This window comes from Hyperolius riggenbachi, chromosome 4, assembly GCF_040937935.1.
Source record: "Hyperolius riggenbachi isolate aHypRig1 chromosome 4, aHypRig1.pri, whole genome shotgun sequence".
Taxonomy (NCBI): Eukaryota; Metazoa; Chordata; class Amphibia; order Anura; family Hyperoliidae; genus Hyperolius; species Hyperolius riggenbachi.
In genome coordinates this window covers 183,755,365-183,775,417 of record NC_090649.1, presented here as the reverse complement: position 1 = coordinate 183,775,417, position 20,053 = coordinate 183,755,365, and the positions used below count along the sequence as shown (strand labels likewise).

Sequence of the window (20,053 nt, the reverse complement as noted above, 5' to 3'; positions counted from 1 at the left end):
CAGGGTAAATGTAAACACACGGGGAAGATCTTCCCCGGTTGTATACGGCGCTGCTGCGTAGCAGCGCCGTAGAGGAGATCGGTGATCCCCGGCCTCTGATTGGCCGGGGATCGCCGGCATCTGATAGGCTAAAGCCTATCCCATCAGGTGCAGGACGGAAATCCGTCCTGCGCCGCTCACAGGGGGGAGGGAGGGAAGGGGAAGGAGGCCAGGAAGCGCTGCGGAGGGGGGCTTTGAAGAGCCCCCCCACGCAAGCAGCCGGCGGCGATCAGACCCCCCCCCCCCCCCAGCAGGACATCCCCCTAGTGGGGAAAAAAGGGGGGGAAGTCTGATCGGCCTGGCTGCAACCTGATCTGTGCTGTGGGCTGGAGAGCCCACGCAGCACAGATCAGCACAAAATAGCATGGTATAGAAGTGGTTAAGATCATATTCAAAGAAAACAAGCAGCTGTGTGTATAAGTCCTGCTTATAATGCTGTCATAATTGAAAATCTTAAGGTTAAGTTTTAAGTATACTTGCATGACACATACATAAAGATTTTTAGTGGCCCATTGGGGGGGGGGGGGGGTAAAAAAAAAAAAAAGGCAACATATTGTAACCAACAGCTCGCTGGTTTTATCATTTTTTTTTTATTATTTATTTTAAGTCTCTTTCTGGCGGAATCTATAAAATACTTTTCTAATATAGCCATTAAAATTATTTTTTAATATCAGTCTTAAATGATAGAATAAGTTAAATATTGATGAGGCGTTTGTGTCAAGGATATCTTGGTGCATTTCTTTAACCCCTAAAACACTAAATATGGGGAGTTTGCAGAGGGGGCCTTGTGGTTACCTGTTGATATGGCTATTTTAGAAGGCCTGACTTCCCTACTTGCATGCCAGATTGGTTCTGCTTCGGCCTCATTATCTCCAGGTCAAAGAGTGCTAGAAACTCCAAAGTGAGGTGCATATAGAGGAGAGGAACTGTCTGCTTCACTTTAGTGTCAGTTTCTGCATAGTGTAGTTTGCCTGTATTGCAGGTAATTTCACATGTGCAGGCAGAGTAACCTAGAGGATCATTGAAGTAATCCAACCCTTTTAAGTGTGTTTATAGTTGCTCTACCTTTATTTCTCTTTACTTGACTGAGGTAAAATGCGTCCAAATTGGGACAAAAAAAAAACTTCAGTCCAAAATGGTTTTTGTTCCCCAAAAGTTTTGCCTAGAAGGGTTCAGAGTCTTGTCCAGTACTTTTGCCCCTGGCCTTCTCCCTCTTGATTATTGCCTTTATTTAGGCCTATCCACAAGGTGATCATATAAAAGTTACTGGGGATGTTATACACAGACAGAACACATGGAGCTGATTATAGAGCAGCGCTGGGCAAACTCTGGCCCCTTGGTGTTTTGAATCCAGCCTGCCAATAAAGGGCCAGATTCCTCTCCTTACCTCCTTCCCTGCAAAGTTGCGTAATACGTTTTTAACTCCCCCAACTGTACTTCCCAGCACCGATCACCATGGTGTTGTGTGAATTGCTGTAGGTACATATGCCAGTGTCACATGACACCACTTTTGCCATGGAGATCACCACTGGAAGGTGCGAGTGGGTGAGTTAAATCTATCAAAACGCACTGCTCACAACTCTGCATGGAAGGAGAGTGGCATGCGGGCCGCAGCGGAAAAAGATTGCTCATTCCTGCTCTACAGTGTTCCTTTGATATGTTGCATTCAGATTGTGTTCAAAGGACTGTATACATTAAGACTATAAGTATCCGTAGATTGATGGACTTATTATTCTGTCTTTTTTCCCAAAATATTGGAGTTAAATTTGTATAATGGTTGTGGACAGAATGTGCAGACTGTCATATTTAAGTTGACGGTATTTTAATGGTTTAGCAATTGAGTACTTGTTCTATGTAATCCCCCACTTCTTTAAAAGGCCAAAAGTAATTGAACAGTTATTTGAAAAGCTGTTTTGTGACCTGGTGTGGGCAGTTCTCTCAGTATTTTATTAACAGGTACTCTCTTTACCTGAGAATAAGACTTAGGGCTCGTTCCCACTATCGCGAATCCGCATGCGTCCAACGCATGCGGATTCGCACATGTAATGTGAGTGGATGGGGCTGTTTCCACTCCTGCGGTGGCGTTGTGCGTTTTTTGTTGCGGAGAAAAAACGCACAAAAGAGGCAACGATTTCGCCTGCGTCGGGAATCCGTGCGAATCGCCGCTAATGTATTTAATAGTAAAAACGCATGTGTTTTTTACATGCGTTTTTACCCGCGATTCGCGTGCGATTTCGCACCTTTTCCAATGTTATTTTGCCCTGGCAGTGTCATGGTTAATTTCGCATGGCACCCTGCCATGCGAAATCGCACGCGAAATCGCGGGTAAAAACGCATGCAGAAACGCATCCGCATGCGTTTTTACAAGCGTCGGAATGCCGGCGAATCGCGTCGCAACAGTGGAAACAAGCCCTCACCCTGAAAAGAAAAGAATCCCTAGCTAGAATTTTGAGCAAGCTTGAAATATAAGCCCTATTCTGAAAATAAGCCATAGTGGAAGTTAAAACCTAAGACACCCAGGTGGTGCCTATCCCTAAGACAACCCCCCCCCCCCCCCCCAGTGGTACCTAACCCCCCCGTGTACATTAAAACAAATCAGGATAAGGTCTGGGACCCACTACAAAGTGCTATTGCAATTGCTAGCGATTTGTGGTAGCGCTTTGTGAGTGATTTTGGAAGCGATTTCCCTGCTGCTATACAATGCATTAGAATGGAAATGCTCCCAAAATGTTGCACGTCCTGTGATTGCGAATTCCCTAATCGCAATCGCTTCAGTGGGATCTGCTCCATCCACTTACAATGGCAAAGCGTTTTGGGAAATTGAAAGCAATCCCAAAACGCTGCCAAAAAATGCTCTAGTGGGTCCCAGCTCTATCTGTGCTTAAAGTGACACTGAAACAAACTTGTATAATTAATTGTATGTGTAGTGCAGATAATTAATAGAACATTAGTAGCAAAGAAAAGTCTCATTTTTATTTTCAGTTACGGTACATAGCTTTTATTTTTATATCATTGCATCATTTTCTAATATTTGCAGTTTACAAACGACCCCTTGAACTTCCCTGCAGTAAAACCTTAAAGGAATCCTCAGCCAAATCAAACAAATCGATTGTCCACCTGCGTGAGGCGCTGCTGTCAATCATGGCCACTTTGTCCGTGGCTTACTGCGCCTCACGCAGGTGCAGTAAGGTCGTCCTCTGCCCCGTGCGGGGACCCCGGGCTGGCGGCGAAGAGCGGCGCTGTCAGTGTGGGACATTCTGCTGCTAAGGGCTGGAGAAAGCCCCAGGTAAGTAAAGCGGATTTTGTTTGATCTTGCTATTGATTCCATTAAACCAACAAGAAACAGTGAGAGACCTGTTGAAATACGTGCCTCAGATAAAAAAAGCACTGTAGCTGACCAAGCTTGGTTGGAGAGCTCAGAAAAACTCTTTTGCATAGATAACTGAAGTTTCCTAACTCTTCTTGTACTGGAAACAATATGAGACTCCATATCTGTGCTACTAATGTTATTTTTCTTAACTGATCTTCACATACAAATCATTCTCAAGCTTATTTTCACTTCAGATTTCCTTTAAAGAAGCAAAGTGTTGACATACAGTAGAACATAGTACGGTAAATTATTCATGTTGCCCACTTTTATGTTAATTATTCTAGTTTCAGCATCAGAAACACTTTAGATATCTATATACAGGTATTTCTGTATTCAGGCCTCCCGTCGATGTCACAGCCATGGCTGTTTATTATGCAGAATTCTCCTCCCAGAGCATCCTGGGAAACCAGGGCCCATATGCAATTAACTTTTTCTCTCAGGTGATATTTTACTCCTTTTCTACAAAATGTCTTTTAAACCACCAGCATGCAAGAAAATACTCAATAATTGTGATTGTACCTTTTCACCTACATTAGGGTATTTTGTTTACGTGCAAAGTGCTTAAAAGTTATTTTTAACAGAAGATGAAAACATATCTCCTAGGATAAAAAGTGAATTGCCTATAGTTATTACTGCTTTCAATGAAACAAACATTCAGCAGTGATGCACCTGCCAGTAGTAAAGATCACCACCTGTGATAAGTTTTAGAATATAAATTGGGGTTAGGAAAGATTTTACAATGGGCAAACACTGACTACATAATTTCTAAAGCAATATTGAAAAAAATAAGAAATTTTATTTATTATGTCATATTCAGGAAAGTTCCTCCATTAACAATTAAAAGGATTCAGCAAGCAAAATATCTGCATAAAGTTTCTAGAAGCAGACATTTTTTGACTTGTGGGTCGCATGTAGAGATGAGCTAGAATTACAACTTTAAAGTTAATATGAAGTGAAATGAAAATAAAAAAAACAACCATACCTATGGAGAGTAAAGTCTCTGGGTCTTATAGAGCCTTCCCATTCCCCTCACGATCCCCTCGTTCCAGCATTTGTCACCTGTGCAAGAGCTTTTCAACCATTTGGTCTAAAAGCTCCAAGTATCTTCTGAAGACTTTGGGAGCCCGGGAGCTCCCCAAAGACGGGCCGCGTCATACTGCGTATGGGTGAACACATACTCACGCATGTGCAGTACAGAGCCGCCCATCTTCAGGAGCACTCGGGCTCCTGGAGCCTCCCATGGCTGCAGATTTGAATGGAGGTGACAGCACTGGAATGAGGGGGCCATGAGAGGAATGGGAAGACTATTAGATCCAGAGCCCTCTCTCTCCATAGATAAGTATCTGACTTTTTATTTTAATTTCACTTTACATTTGGAATTTTTGCTCTGCAGATAGACTTTACCAGTGCTGAGGTGGAACTAATCCACAAACACAGATTTGGCTGCAAGTGCTCAATCCCTCTGTGGGTCACCACTCCACACACGACAAGGATCCATTAGATACGAAGCAGGCACTCAAATGGCTTCAAACTTGTGTTTAAGTCAAATTTCAGCAGTATACAACGTGTCGTGACATGTGAGATTTGACATAAACGCAAGTTTGAAGCCATTTAAGTGCCTCCTTTATTGGATCCTGAGGTGGAACTAACCCAACTCATCAGATTAGTCCTGTGGAAAGTTCTGATTCAACCAGGCCAATTACGTCTCACTATAAAGCATAAAAACACCCTGGTTAGAATTCAGCTCACATCTTTTTTCACATGCAAACTACAAGGCATTGACTCCGTATATGTTTCTATCCAGGGCTTTGGAGTCGGTACAAAAATCACCCGACTCCTCAGTTTATGAAACCACGGATGCCGACTCCAGGTGCCAAAAATTACACAGACTCTTGTGTCTCATACTGACTCCACACCCCTTGCAGGGCTATGGAGTGGGTACAAAAAGCATCTGACCATAACTCCTTTGCTATGAAACCTCTGATTCCAGGTACCCAAAAATTGCTCCTTATCCTCGACTCCACAGCCCTGTTTCTAACCACACTTAGAACTTTTTATTACACAATTCACAGTTTCTTCAGAGAACCTAAAGAGACACTGAAGCGAGAATAAATCTCACTTCAGTGCTTATATTCAGCAGGGGCATGTGTGCCCCTGCTAAAACGCCGCTATCCCATGGCTAAACGGGGGTCCCTTCACCCCCAACCCCCCCCCCCCCCCCCCTGCAAAATCTACAACCAACTTGGTCGTAAATTTTGCTGCTGTTGAGGCAGGGCTAACGGCTGCAGCCCTGCCTCTCAGCGCCGTCTCTCAGCGAAGGAAGACTGAGAGGAGCGGGGGAGAGGCGGAGATACGCGTTGACAGACGCGCGTGAGGCAGGGCTGCGGCGGTTAGCCCTGCCTCTATCCGGAAGAGATCCCCGGCGAGGACGAAGGGATTTGGGGGGTAAGGGACCCCCGTTGTGCGTCGCGATAGCGGCGGTTTAGCAGGGGCACACATGCCCCTGCTGAATATGAGCTCTGAAGCGAGATTTATTCTCGCTTCAGACTCTCTTTAACTTCATCAAGTCTAAATCTGTAGTTTGCATGAATTTATATATTAAAGTGTACATTTTACTTCTTTTGGGTTTTTTTGTTGTTGTTTTTTTTTTTTGTTTTTTTTTTTTGAGTCTGACAGAGAGAATTAGTACTTCAGTTATCTCCTAGCAGTTTGTATACAGCCCAACACATTTTCCCAAGTCAGAGTGACAAACATTTAAAATACATGGGGCCGGGCCATATGCAATTCACTTTTTCACCTGTGTTTTCTCCTAGGTGATATTTTCACAGCTTGTAAATAAAATACTTTTTACATTACCAACAAGCAAACAAATACTCAAAATAATTTTGGCAGTGCTTTTTCACTTACTTTTTGCTACTTTTTCCATTGCAAAGTGCTAAAAAGTTAATTTAAATTGAAGATTTCTCTCTTACTTTTTGGAACTTTTTTTTAATTGCAGAGACCTGAAAAGTTATTTTAAACAAATGATGAAAAATTGTCTCATAGGAGAAACTAAGGAGAAAAAGTAAATTAAATAAGGGGCCTTCGCTCTTCTGTTTAAGGTCGCATTCGCAGTGGGACGTTCTGGTCATGCGTTATAAAGTCTTATAACGCAGCTTACCGCACTGCAATGCTAATCCTATCTGCTGTTCACAGTGCAACATTAAAGTCGCGTTAAAAAACATTGCGTTGTGGTAACTCACTGCTTGCAGTGCGTTACCTCTTAACGCAGATACATTGCGACTTTAACATCGCAGCACTCTGCGGTTGAAAAAGTACCAACATGTAGGTGAAAAATAACTGCAAAAATTATTTTGAGTATTTTCTTGCTTACTGGTGACTTAAAAAGTATTTTATTGATAAGGTGTGGAAATTTTACCTAGAAGAAAAAGGGAATTGAATATGGGCCATTGAAGCAGTACTAAACAACCATCTTGGTGGTAAGGTATGAGTTAGTTTTCAGGAGGAATGCACAGAACACAGATGAGCTTGGATGCTGTTAAGAGCATTTTTTCTCTACACAGTTTTTTCCACCTTCTTCGTAATCTTGTTTTGTAATCCAGACTTGCCTAAAGGTTCCCTGGAAGATAAGAAAGGGTAAAGTCAGTAGTTTGCTTGGAGAACACGCCTACAGATGTGGCTATTAAGTATTGGTATGTTTCGGCTTTTCATAAAAAAGCCAAGTTTCTGTGAACTTATTTGAAATTTTCACACGTAAATAGCACCCACCATTTTCTTTTCCAAACTCTGCTTTGATTTAGGTCTTAACAACCTCTTGTTCATGCTTATTCTGTCAATCACTAATATAAGGGCACTGCTTAAAGAGGAAGTGTAGTGAAAATTACATAATGAATACAATTTTTTTTTACATCATCCTATTAAAAATTATTTGGTCATTGTTTGCTTATTGTAAAATCTTTCCTCACCCAAGTTTAGATTCTGAAATTTATCACAGGTAGTGACATCTTTAGTCCTCTAAAGTTCATCCCTCTTTAAAGTTCCTGTCTACCCACAGATGAGACTTACATCTTAAAAGGGGCCACATAAGGGGATCACTTCTACATATTCTAGTATGTCAATTTGACTAGACCCCTTGGTCAAGTTTCTATTGGGTAGTTTGTTTTGACATCTTTAGTCCTGTTAGGTGATCTCTGAATGTTTGTTTACTGAGAGTTCTATGCACAGAGGGAGAATCTGCTTGCTTGGCAGTTGGAAACTGATCTTTCCCACAATGCAACAAGGTTCACAAACAGGAAATTGTCAGGGTCATGGCCCTGACATCACCCTGTGGGAGTGGTTTCACCACAATATTAACAATATTTCCCTGGTGCCTCCATGTTGGCATACTAATGGGTTAGCTCAGCCCCTCTAACCCCTATAGGACCAATCAAAAATGCTATATATATATATATATATATATATATATATATATATATATATATATATATATATATATATATATATATATATATAGTCCCTACCCCTTCCACCTCATTCTTTTTTCTGTCCTCAGACACTATAGGACCTGTGTCTGTCAAAGTTTTTCTTTATTTAGCTATTTCTTTATGATTTTTATTCAGGTGAAATGCTCCCCTTGCCCATACCACAGGTTAAGCTTCCTGTGTAATGGGCTGCTAAATGCATACAATTGTATATCCCTGTACCTGGTGGTTTCAGGAGGGGCCCGCCTCAGTTCCAGCTAAATGCGGAGTGGAAGCGTCCATGAGAGTTCTAGGAGCGTGAACAGGCTGGGGATCGGAGCGGCAGAGTCGCACTATGGTTTCCGTCATCTGCGCAGCTGGTGGTGAAGGTAAGCAGGCAGAGCGGTGTTGGAGCGGCAGAAGCTCTGACGCGGGTTCCCGGCAGGCGGAAGTGGCGTTTAGGCATGCGCGGACCGCCGGAAGCGGTCAAAGAGGGACCAGCAAGTGCGGCGGACATCTTTGTTGAGGGCATAATGCCCTAGTATTGCGTGAGCACGCAGGAGACGGCGGGGGCGGCTTATTTAAAGTCGGCCACGGAGCTCAGTGCAAGGCTGACCAGCTGGCAGATGGATGTGCTCTGCTAGTATTGCTGCAATAGTTATATTATTCCTTGTATACACATTAATTTTGAGAAGAAACCATTTGACAGGTGCTAACAGTGATTAAAAACGAAAAAATGATAAATACTGCCAATCTATGAAAAGATGTATTTTTATTGTAACCGTATCTAATAGAACCACTAAAAACCCATGTGATGGCCACCTCCTCACATAAACCCCACACTCACATCACTAGCATACACTGGCCAGGCATTATTTGAGCTCAGCAATATGACAAAAGAGTGTCCAAAAAGCAGCAGATGGTAGAGCAAAGATCAGGACAGTGCAGAGTCCAAAGTTCCAGCAACAGTGGTAGAGGCAATGTATATCAGCAAAATGCTGGGTGGTCAGCCCAAGCCGTAAGCCAGCAAAGATGGAAGCAGCAGCCAAGCAAACTTATATCATGTATGACAGTCTTGTTAGACTTATAAGCATCACAGTGGGATGATCATATCAGTACCTCACCCTTCCATGGTACATCATTGTTGAAGGATATGGGGGGTTCATCCTAGGTGGTAGGTAACCGGCTGTGTGGCACGCTGGTCTCCGCTATTCTCCACTGTACCCAGATGTATGGGCTAGCAATGTCCAAACGTGGCTGAACGAATCAGCTCATTCAGGCGTGCGTCCATGTGGACAAGGACTGCAGACAGATCCTGATGGGCTCAAGTGCCGGTCAAGCGGTGCTGCTGGTCACCCGATCGTGGGAGGTGGGTGATAGATGCAGAGGGAGTCCGCGGGAGGAGATGGCGTCTCATGCAGGCAGCGCCTTTACATGTTTCGCCGTTCTCACGGCGTCATCAGAAGGCGTGCCTGCGTATACAACCTGCGGGTACATATCCGCATATGGGGCCAATGGGAGCTAAGCGAAAGCGAGCGTGTGGACCAGAAGTGACGCTTGCGGGCCAACGGAGCGAGCAGATGGAACGCAAGCTCTCGCCTCCGCATCACGACGTCCACACAACCGCGCCTCCGAACTCCGGTGCCCCTCTTGTGTCAAAACGCACAACATATCATTCATCCATCTCAGGTACACTTAACAGACTGGCTAAGCCTATCATATACATATATACATATAGACCTAAATATGTCGTTATAATATGGAGATAAAAGGACAATAGAAAAATGTAGCTCCGGACAGCAGTGCAAAGCACTAATCTCATAGAGCTATGCACAAAATAACTATCAACATAGTCCCGTACAGATTAAGACATCATGTCAAAGGTGGGGCGACCGCCGACTACCGTACGACAGAGAGGGAAGGGGGGAGGGGGAGAGGAGGAACAGGAAGGAAGGGGAGGGGGGAGGAAGGGAGGGGCGGTAAGGGGGAGTGAGGGAACCAATGGGGACGGGGAGCATGGTAAGGTGGTGAAATGACACCACCTATGTATCAGAGAGGTAAAAACGAGGCGTAACTGAAGGCCTCGTTTAAACCTGGAGGCTGACATGCCTGAAGCTCAAAGATCCACCTAGTTTCTCTCTGAAGGAGGAGGCGATCAAAGTTGCCCCCTCGTATGGTACCGTGGATCCTATCTAATCCTACGAAACGTAATTTCTTGCCAGTACATGTGGGGCACTGCCTCACATGTCGGGCAATAGGGGTGCAGAATTCTTTGTTTCCAATGTTTTGCATGTGCTCAGAAATGCGTCTCCACAGGTTTCTCTTCGTTTTGCCTATATAAAACGCGCCGCAAGGGCAAAGCAGTAGATAGACCACTAGTTCCGTTTGGCAGTTCACATAGTGTTTTAAGGCATGGGATTTGCCATTAGGTAATATAACTGTCCTCCCCACTTTTATGAATTGACAATAGGGGCAGCCGCCGCAGGTATAGGTACCCAAAACGATGCAGTGACGTCTAGGATTGACCCCCCCCCCCCCCCCCCCCAAAATGGCTCTGTACCAAAGTATCACGCAGAGATGTGGCCCTCCTAAATGTAACAATAGGGCGCTCGGGGGTCATTCAACAATAAGTACCAATGTTTCGGTAAAATGTGTCTTAATTTAGTGTGTTGTGCACAATATTTGGTTATAAATCGTAATTCCGGCTTTTGTGGTTGAATTTTGCGGTCAGAGCGCTGAGCCAGAAGACTGGAACGATCCCTTTCCTTAACCCTATTAAATGCCCGTCGTAATGTTACATCGGGATACCCCCTACTGCGAAATCTCGCTCGCAGTTGGTTGGCCTGGGACTGGAATGTTTCATCAGACGAGCAATTCTGTCTCACTCATGTATTGGCCAGTCGGTATTCCCCTGATCGTATGGGGCGGATGAAAGCTGGAGGCGTGCAACAAAGCATTCGTCGCCGTCTCCTTTCTATATAGGTCAGTGGTGATGCGTCCCATCGCATCACTCGATATACGTATATCAAGGAAAGGGATCGTTCTAAGGTCAGATGTTATAGTGAATGCTAGATTGCGAGTATTGTTATTGAGTCTGGCAACGAAATTGTTCAGATCGGGACCTGTGCCAGTCCACAGGACGAGGATGTCTTCGATGTACCTGTGCCATGATAAAACATGATAAAACGGATGTGCTCTGCTAGTATTGCTGCAATAGTTATATTATTATATTATTCCTTGGCTGATCCTCGTATCCAGAGATAGGATTAATGGAGGAGGGAGAAGCTTCTGATAATTCTGGATGTAAGTAGCAGTTTGATGTCAGGGTTCTCATTATGTGTACAGCATGCCTTAATGGCTATTTAAAGAGCCTATTTATTTATTTATTTTTTCCTTGTAGTGGACGTTTCCGCGGAGGCTGGCGATCATAATGGACCTTCTGGGTAAGGGGAAAGCATTAGAAAAAATAAATAAATAAATAAAAAAAAGCTTGTGCAGGATCACTGAGCTCATGAATATATAAATTATGTTTTGCAGCTCTTATGTGATTCCACCGGGACAAGGAGGTGCTAATAGCCCTCGGTCACCGTCAAGGCACAGAAGTGGATCTTACCGAAGCCACCATTCAAGATCAAGATCGCATTATGGCCCTTCATCCTATTACGATAAACAACATAGGTCATCACGCCGTTCAAGATCCAGATCTAGGTCTCCGAGAAAACGGTCAATGCCAGACAAGGGCCAGTGCTGGGCATGCCCGGGTGTGGCTATGCGAGGAAAAACCTTATGCTCATCATGCCTAGGGCAATTAGCAAAAGAGAATGAAACAAAAACGGAAGATCTGGTTGAAGTAATAAGGAGAGTAGTGAGAGAGGAAGTAGCTACGCTTTCCTCAACGGCAAGTTCTTCACAAGCTGAGGCAAATGTGACAGAGAAGCAACCAGATCCAGAGGCGTCAGACGAGGAATTATCTTCAGGCCTCTTTAGTTTTTCTCTTACGGCACCTTTTATCTCCGCGGTAAAGGAGGCTCTGGATTGGAAGGACCCTCCTGAGGAACAACCACAGAATAAGGAGTACTATACACATCTTTCTAAAAAGCATTGTTCCTTTCCATTGATGAGAGAAATTAAAAATATCGTGTTGGAAGAATGGGAAAAAGTAGAGAACAAGACATCCCTACACAATAAGTTTTCGAAGCTGTATCCGATTATGGAGGAAGAAGCTCCTTTCTTATCCTCTCCACCGATAATTGATGCTTCTCTCTCAAGATTAATGAAGCATGTCACCCTACCAATGGAAAATACAGTAACTTTCCAGGATGTCCTGGACAGGAGAATCGATAACGATTTAAAGAAGGTCTATCTCACGACAGGACAAATCTGTAAGCCGGCCATAGCCTTGACATCGGTAGGAAGGGCATTAAGTGTCTGGATCTCCTATATAGAAGAGGCAATTGAGAAAGGAGTTGATCCATCAGAAATAGTTACAGCCTTGGATGATTTGAAACTTTCAGCTGACTTCATCAGCGAAGCCGCAATGAATACCTTAAGAGCAGCAGCTAGAGTAATGTTGAACTCAGTAACAGCTAAAAGGGCCTTGTGGCTGAAACACTGGAAGGCGGATATGGGATCAAAGCAGAGCTGGGTAAAGATACCTTTTGATGGTTCGTCACTGTTTGGCAAATAAATGGACAAAGCCATTACAAGGGTGACAGGAGGAAAATCCGGGCTACTACCGCAAGATAGACCAGTAAAGAAGAATTATCCAAATACAAAAAGACAACCGATGAGCAAGTTCTCTGACGCCAAGAGTTATAGACCAGGGAGGTCATTCAGAAAGAACTGGAAGAGCACTCAGGCAAACTTAGCAAGATCTCTAAAATCATCAATCAAGCCTGGAGGCCAGCCGAAGCAGCCTTTTTGAAGGTGCGCCCGCCCAGGCAGTGACAGAAGGATCAAGACTAAGATCGTTTGTCAAGGTTTGGGTGGAAAAGATTCGAGACCCATGGGTATATTCGGTGATAAAGAGGGGGCACAAATGGACTTTCCGAAGGTTGCCACAAGACAGATGGGTTCCTACAAGAATCCCGGCAGATCCAGAGAAAAAGCAGGTATTACTGAAATACGTCCAATCCTTGATATTACAGAAAGTAGTGCTACCGGTTCCGGCTTCGGAGAAATTCGAAGGGATCTATTCACCTCTATTTATGGTACAGAAGAAATCAGGAGGATTCAGGCCTGTGATAGATCTGAAATATCTGAACAAATCGATAAAGGTGCCCAGGTTCAAGATGGAATCATTACAATCGATAATATTCAAATACACAATGAGCATACACATGACCTGTCTACCACTTGGAGGATGTTAGTTTCCGCTAACAATTTGCAATTTGTTAGGTACTTGTCCCTCCCACTGTCGAAGAAGTCTTTCCTCCATGGGAGGGGACCTAACACTAACTAAATTCTACCTATGCATATGCATAGCCTGGGCGCGCTACCAGTAAAATTGAGATTTGCGCAAAAAAAGTGGGATCAGCGCATCACCAGGCCGCCTCTGAATGGCCTCAGCTCAGAGATGCGCTGAGCCCCCCCAGAAACTGCAAACGCACCTTGAACCCAAACAGAGGCTCTGCATATACACCAAAGGAAAACTATTAAGTGGGAGCAGCCGACCAGAAATAAATCAATCAAACATAGCAAAGAAATGAACAGCGCTACTTAAAAACAGATGAGTGCTTACCTGCAAAAAAGTGCACACCCCAGTCATGGGATTCAAATACACAATGAGCATACACATGACCTGTCTACCACTTGGAGGATGTTAGTTTCCGCTAACAATTTGCAATTTGTTAGGTACTTGTCCCTCCCACTGTCGAAGAAGTCTTTCCTCCATGGGAGGGGACCTAACACTAACTAAATTCTACCTATGCATATGCATAGCCTGGGCGCGCTACCAGTAAAATTGAGATTTGCACAAAAAAAGTGGGATCAGCGCATCACCAGGCCGCCTCTGAATGGCCTCAGCTCAGAGATGCGCTGAGCCCCCCCAGAAACTGCAAACGCACCTTGAACCCAAACAGAGGCTCTGCATATACACCAAAGGAAAACTATTAAGTGGGAGCAGCTGACCAGAAATAAATCAATCAAACATAGCAAAGAAATGAACAGCGCTACTTAAAAACAGATGAGTGCTTACCTGCAAAAAAGTGCACACCCCACTCATGGGATTCAAATACACAATGAGCATACACATGACCTGTCTACCACTTGGAGGATGTTAGTTTCCGCTAACAATTTGCAATTTGTTAGGTACTTGTCCCTCCCACTGTCGAAGAAGTCTTTCCTCCATGGGAGGGGACCTAACACTAACTAAATTCTACCTATGCATATGCATAGCCTGGGCGCGCTACCAGTAAAATTGAGATTTGCGCAAAAAAAGAGGGATCAGCGCATCACCAGGCCGCCTCTGAATGGCCTCAGCTCAGAGATGCGCTGAGCCCCCCCAGAAACTGCAAACGCACCTTGACCCAAACAGAGGCTCTGCATATACACCAAAGGAAAACTATTAAGTGGGAGCAGCTGACCAGAAATAAATCAATCAAACATAGCAAAGAAATGAACAGCGCTACTTAAAAACAGCTCCCACTTAATAGTTTTCCTTTGGTGTATATGCAGAGCCTCTGTTTGGGTCCAAGGTGCGTTTGCAGTTTCTGGGGGGGCTCAGCGCATCTCTGAGCTGAGGCCATTCAGAGGCGGCCTGGTGATGCGCTGATTCCACTTTTTTTGCGCAAATCTCAATTTTACTGGTAGCGCGCCCAGACTATGCATATGCATAGGTAGAATTTAGTTAGTGTTAGGTCCCCTCCCATGGAGGAAAGACTTCTTCGACAGTGGGAGGGACAAGTACCTAACAAATTGCAAATTGTTAGCGGAAACTAACATCCTCCAAGTGGTAGACAGGTCATGTGTATGCTCATTGTGTATTTGAATCCCATGAGTGGGGTGTGCACTTTTTTGCAGGTAAGCACTCATCTGTTTTTAAGTAGCGCTGTTCATTTCTTTGCTATGTTTGATTGATTTATTTCTGGTCAGCTGCTCCCACTTAATAGTTTTCCTTTGGTGTATATGCAGAGCCTCTGTTTGGGTTCAAGGTGCGTTTGCAGTTTCTGGGGGGGCTCAGCGCATCTCTGAGCTGAGGCCATTCAGAGGCGGCCTGGTGATGCGCTGATCCCACTTTTTTTGCGCAAATCTCAATTTTACTGGTAGCGCGCCCAGGCTATGCCTATGCATAGGTAGAATTTAGTTAGTGTTAGGTCCCCTCCCATGGAGGAAAGACTTCTTCGACAGTGGGAGGGACAAGTACCTAACAAATTGCAAATTGTTAGCGGAAACTAACATCCTCCAAGTGGTAGACAGGTCATGTGTATGCTCATTGTGTATTTGAATCCCATGAGTGGGGTGTGCACTTTTTTGCAGGTAAGCACTCATCTGTTTTTAAGTAGCGCTGTTCATTTCTTTGCTATGTTTGATTGATTTATTTCTGGTCAGCTGCTCCCACTTAATAGTTTTCCTTTGGTGTATATGCAGAGCCTCTGTTTGGGTCAAGGTGCGTTTGCAGTTTCTGGGGGGGCTCAGCGCATCTCTGAGCTGAGGCCATTCAGAGGCGGCCTGGTGATGCGCTGATCCCACTTTTTTTGCGCAAATCGATAATATTGGCAATATCCCCGGGCGATTGGATGATGTCCATAGACCTTCAGGATGCCTATTACCATATACCCATACATCATCAATATCAAAAGTTTCTGAGATTCTCTCTAGGGAACAACCATCTGCAGTTCTGTTCGCTGCCGTTCGGACTTTCAACCTCTCCACGAACATTCACAAAGATCCTGGTGTCAGCAATAGCCGAATTAAGGACACAGGGAGTAAAAGTTCATCATTACCTGGACGACATTCTGGTAGTGGCAAGATCCAAAGAAGACCTAGTGAAAGACTCAAGGAAAGTAATAGACTTCCTGTCCGACTTGGGTTGGGTCATCAATCTAAAGAAAAGTCAGTTAAAACCAAGCAGAATACTGACATATCTAGGCGCAGTATTCAATACGATGGAAGATTCGGTGTCCCTACCAGAGACAAAGATTCAAGACCTGGTTTTACAAAATAAGATGGGTGTTCCATCAACACTCACTGACGGCAAGAGCATGTATGCATGTGCTAGGGTTGATGTCTTCAGCCATAGGAATGGTGAAATGGAGCAGGTGGCACATGAGACCTCTGCAAGAGTTATTCCTGAGTCAATGGAACCATCACTCTATGACACAGTTAATCAAGATATCTCAAAGAGTCAGGATGTCTCTCCTGTGGTGGATGCAGCAGCAGAACTTACGCAATGCCAATCAGTTGTCTCCATATCACTGGATCACTGTTGCATCAGATGCCAGCAGGATGGGCTGGGGAGCACACTGTATGAACAGATGGGCCCAAGGCAGATGGAAGGATCCCCAGATAGATGTTGTATCCAATATTCTGGAGTTGAGAGCAGCTTACAGGGCGATTCAAGCCTTTGCTCATCTCTTGACCGGACAAGCAGTTTGTATCCAAATGGACAACAGCAGGCGGCAGTGGCCTATGTGCAGAAGCAGGGAGGAACCAGAAGCAAGTCTCTAATGAAGGAAGTGGAACCACTCATGCTATGGGCAGAAAATAATCTATTGTCACTGAAGGCTGTATACATTCCAGGGACTCAGAATGCACGTGCAGATTTTCTGTCCAGAAACCTGATCAGGAACAACGAATGGATGTTGAAAAAGGAAATCTTCCAGATGCTGGTGCAACGTTGGGGTCTGCCTCAGCTGGATTTATTCGCCTCAGATCTGAATTTCCAATTGCCCAGGTTCTTCTCCAGATTCCCGTCCAAAAAGGCGGAGGGAGTGGACCCAATGACTCAGGCATGGAGGGCGAATATGATCTATGCTTTTCCCCCGACTCCGCTTATATTGAGGTTCTTGAACAGACTTCAAGGGGAGAATGTGGAAGCGATAGTGATAACTCCATTCTGGCCAAAGAGGCCATGGTTTCCGCTACTTCTCAAGATGTCAGTGGCGCCCCATTGGAAGCTTCCCCTGTTACCAGACCTCTTGTCGCAAGGAGAACTGAGACATCAGCATATTCACAGAATATCGTTGACTGTGTGGAAATTGAGAGGGAAAATTTGTTAAAAGCAGGTTTTTCACGGACAGTTGCAGAAACATTACTAAAGGAAAGAAAGTCTTCTACAAATAATACCTACTATAGGGTATGGAGAAGATTCATTGAGTTCTCTTTACAGAAGAGAGTGGATTACCTCATCCCCTCAGTACCACACGTCCTGGAGTTCCTGCAAACAGGTTTCGATATAGGACTGACTGTAAGGATACTCAGAGTGCAAGTTTCAGTAATATCAGCATTAGTCGGTTCACAACTGGCATCACACAGATTGGTGCAGCAGTTTTTTCAAGCCATCATGAAGTTAAGACCGCCATTACAGAAAATATGTCCAAGTTGGGATCTTCCCTTGGTTCTTGAGTATTTATCCTCTGAAGTATTTGAACCTCCAGAGAACTGTTCAGTGTGGAACATGACTTTAAAGATGGCCTTTCTGATCGCGGTATCATCAGGAAGAAGAGTGTCAGAAATAAGGGCACTGGGTTGGAAAGAACCCTTCTTGAGCTTCTTTCAGGACAGAGTGGTATTAAGACCAATGTCGCATTTCCTTCCAAAAGTGATATCAGTAAAACACCTGAATCAGGAGTGGACGCTGCCAGCCTTTCCTATGGAGGATGGGTTTCCTAATGGACATCCCTTAGATGTGGCAAGATGGCTACAGTTGTATCTTCAGGTAACCAGTGCATTCCGAAACTCGGATCATCTGTTGGTGAATCCAGCGGGTCCAAGAAAGGGCAAGGAAGTCGCCGTTAGGACCATAGCAGCATGGCTAGTCCGACTGATTAAGGAAGCGTATAGAGCCAGGGGGTCAGAAGCACCTTCTTGTACCTCAGCACATTCGACACGGAGTATCTCCTCCTCTTGGGCGGCGGCGGCTGGAGTCTCGTTGATAAATATTTGCAAGGCAGCAAATTGGTCGTCGCCTAACACGTTTATAAATCACTACAGAGTGAATCCAGCTCTGTTGACTTCTGTTAAATTTGGAAGGAGTGTTTTATCTGCAGTACATAAATAATTGTTGATAGCACCCACCCGTTTGGTCTCTTATTACTACTATGCAAATCCCATTAGTATGCCGACATGGAGGCACCAGGGAAACAGGAAAATTGATACTTACCTGTAATTTTCCTTTCCTGGTGCATCTCCATGTCGGCATACGTCCCACCCTGGTCCATCGTGTCTGAGTTCTAAATTATTAGAATGAGGTGGAAGGGGTAGGGACCATATATATATAGCATTTTTGATTGGTCCTATAGGGGTTAGAGGGGCGGAGCTAACCCATTAGTATGCCGACATGGAGATGCACCAGGAAAGGAAAATTACAGGTAAGTATCAATTTTCCTGTACATGTCCCTGATGATCTATTTGAGAAAAGGTAAGGATTTCAGGTAGGAAAGAGGCAGTCAATCGTTGGTTGAAGTTCCCTCTTTAAGTCAACTACAGGGAAAAAAATCAGGGCTAGAACTGACCAGTCTTTCACTGCCTTGCACGTCTCACCACAAGTAAAACTTGAAAATTTAAATATCAAGCAAAAGGCTATTTATTTCAGTAATTCAACTTAAAAGGTGAAACGAATATATGAAATAGGAACCCTTTGCAGGTGTTTTGGATAATTAGCCAATTAGAGTCTGAGATTTTGATTTTGGGGATGTTTTCAAGTTTCACCTGTACTCTCTACTACTGTGCTCTATAGTATAGGTTAATATGCAACCCCCTTTGTACACTGTATAGCAGTTTCAGTGGTCCTAGCTCTCGTAGGACCAGATGTACAAAAGGCCAGTAAATGTGCCATGTGCAGGTAGGGCACAGAAATGTTGCTAGTACTAATGGCAGGGGAGCAGCTTGTGGCAGTAATAGTGTAATGGGTGCTTCTCCCCAGCTGATAGTACCAGTAAAATACATTTTCTGTGTGCTATAGGCCTATAGTGAGGCAAGAAGGCACATGTGCCTAGTGGTATTGTATGGGAGATTGAACTTCCGATTGCACCACCACCACTAGATTGCACCACCATTACACTACAAAAAATTGAGGCGGTAACAGTGAGAATTTCAGGGCAGTGATGAAATGTCAGCACTAGCCCTGCTGTGTTTTAAATCTTAATTCGACTTAGAGATTTAAGAAGACAGAAGCAAATTTATCATGGCAGCAGTTGCACCCAATTAGCCCAAATATGGACTAGCTTTCCAAAGCAAACAATCAGATTCCTTGTTTTGATCAATAACTACAATTGGACTGGTTGCTGTGTGTGTTTGCTTCACTGTCTATTCAGTTTTCTTTGCACCCAACTTGTTAAACAAGGCCCACTGTTTTATTTTTTTGGTTTTTTTTTTAAGCTGTAGGGACGTGAGTATCATTCCCTATGCTATAAAGGAGGTTTTCTTAAAGTGAACCTCCAGACTAAAAATCTACTCAGCAACACTGAAAAGGCTTGTGTTTCTTTAACAGTTTCACAGCATCAGAACTTTGTTTTTCTTACCCAAGCCTCATTTTTAGCTACACAGAAGCTAAGCTATGCCCCAAAGAAGTCTGCCTGGGCATTTTTACCCTGATGCTGTGCAAAGCATGATGTGATTTCTTGAAAGAATAAGCATGATGGGATTTCTTATGTTGTTCTCGTTTTTTTTTTTTAATTTGAGATTTGAAGCCTAGCGCACGCAGCTGGGAGAGGTGCTCAGGACACAGGACAGTTGGAGCTGTGTCTCATGCTCCCTGTCACTTCCTTTCAACCAAAAAGATGGCTGCCTCCATGAAATTACAAACATTTGCCTGTTCTTTTAAAACAGGGTGGGTAAGAGATTATATTACCTATCTATTTTAATTAACATAACTAATGTAACTTAATGACAGTATGTTTGTTTAGGCTGGAATTCCTCTTTAATGTCAGGCCTATAGTAACCTCATCATTTCATGTTTTCAGGACTTCCATTATCTTGAACGTGATTTCATCAGTATTTTTGGCTCAGTAATTTCCACAGTTAC

The 20,053-nt window shown here is 44.0% G+C and overlaps 1 protein-coding gene across 1 annotated transcript in view; it reads right to left on the bottom strand.

The window, feature by feature from the left end:
- Window positions 1-6,820: 6,820 nt before the first annotated feature.
- The window catches only part of LOC137504736 (actin-like protein 6A), a 46,267-nt gene continuing 33,034 nt past the window's right edge, over window positions 6,821-20,053 (bottom strand). Inside the window, exon 13 of the mRNA XM_068233319.1 lies at window positions 6,821-7,028. Within this exon, the coding sequence (XP_068089420.1) occupies window positions 6,948-7,028 (81 nt within the window). The 3' untranslated portion in view covers window positions 6,821-6,947. The remainder of the gene's footprint in view (window positions 7,029-20,053) is intronic.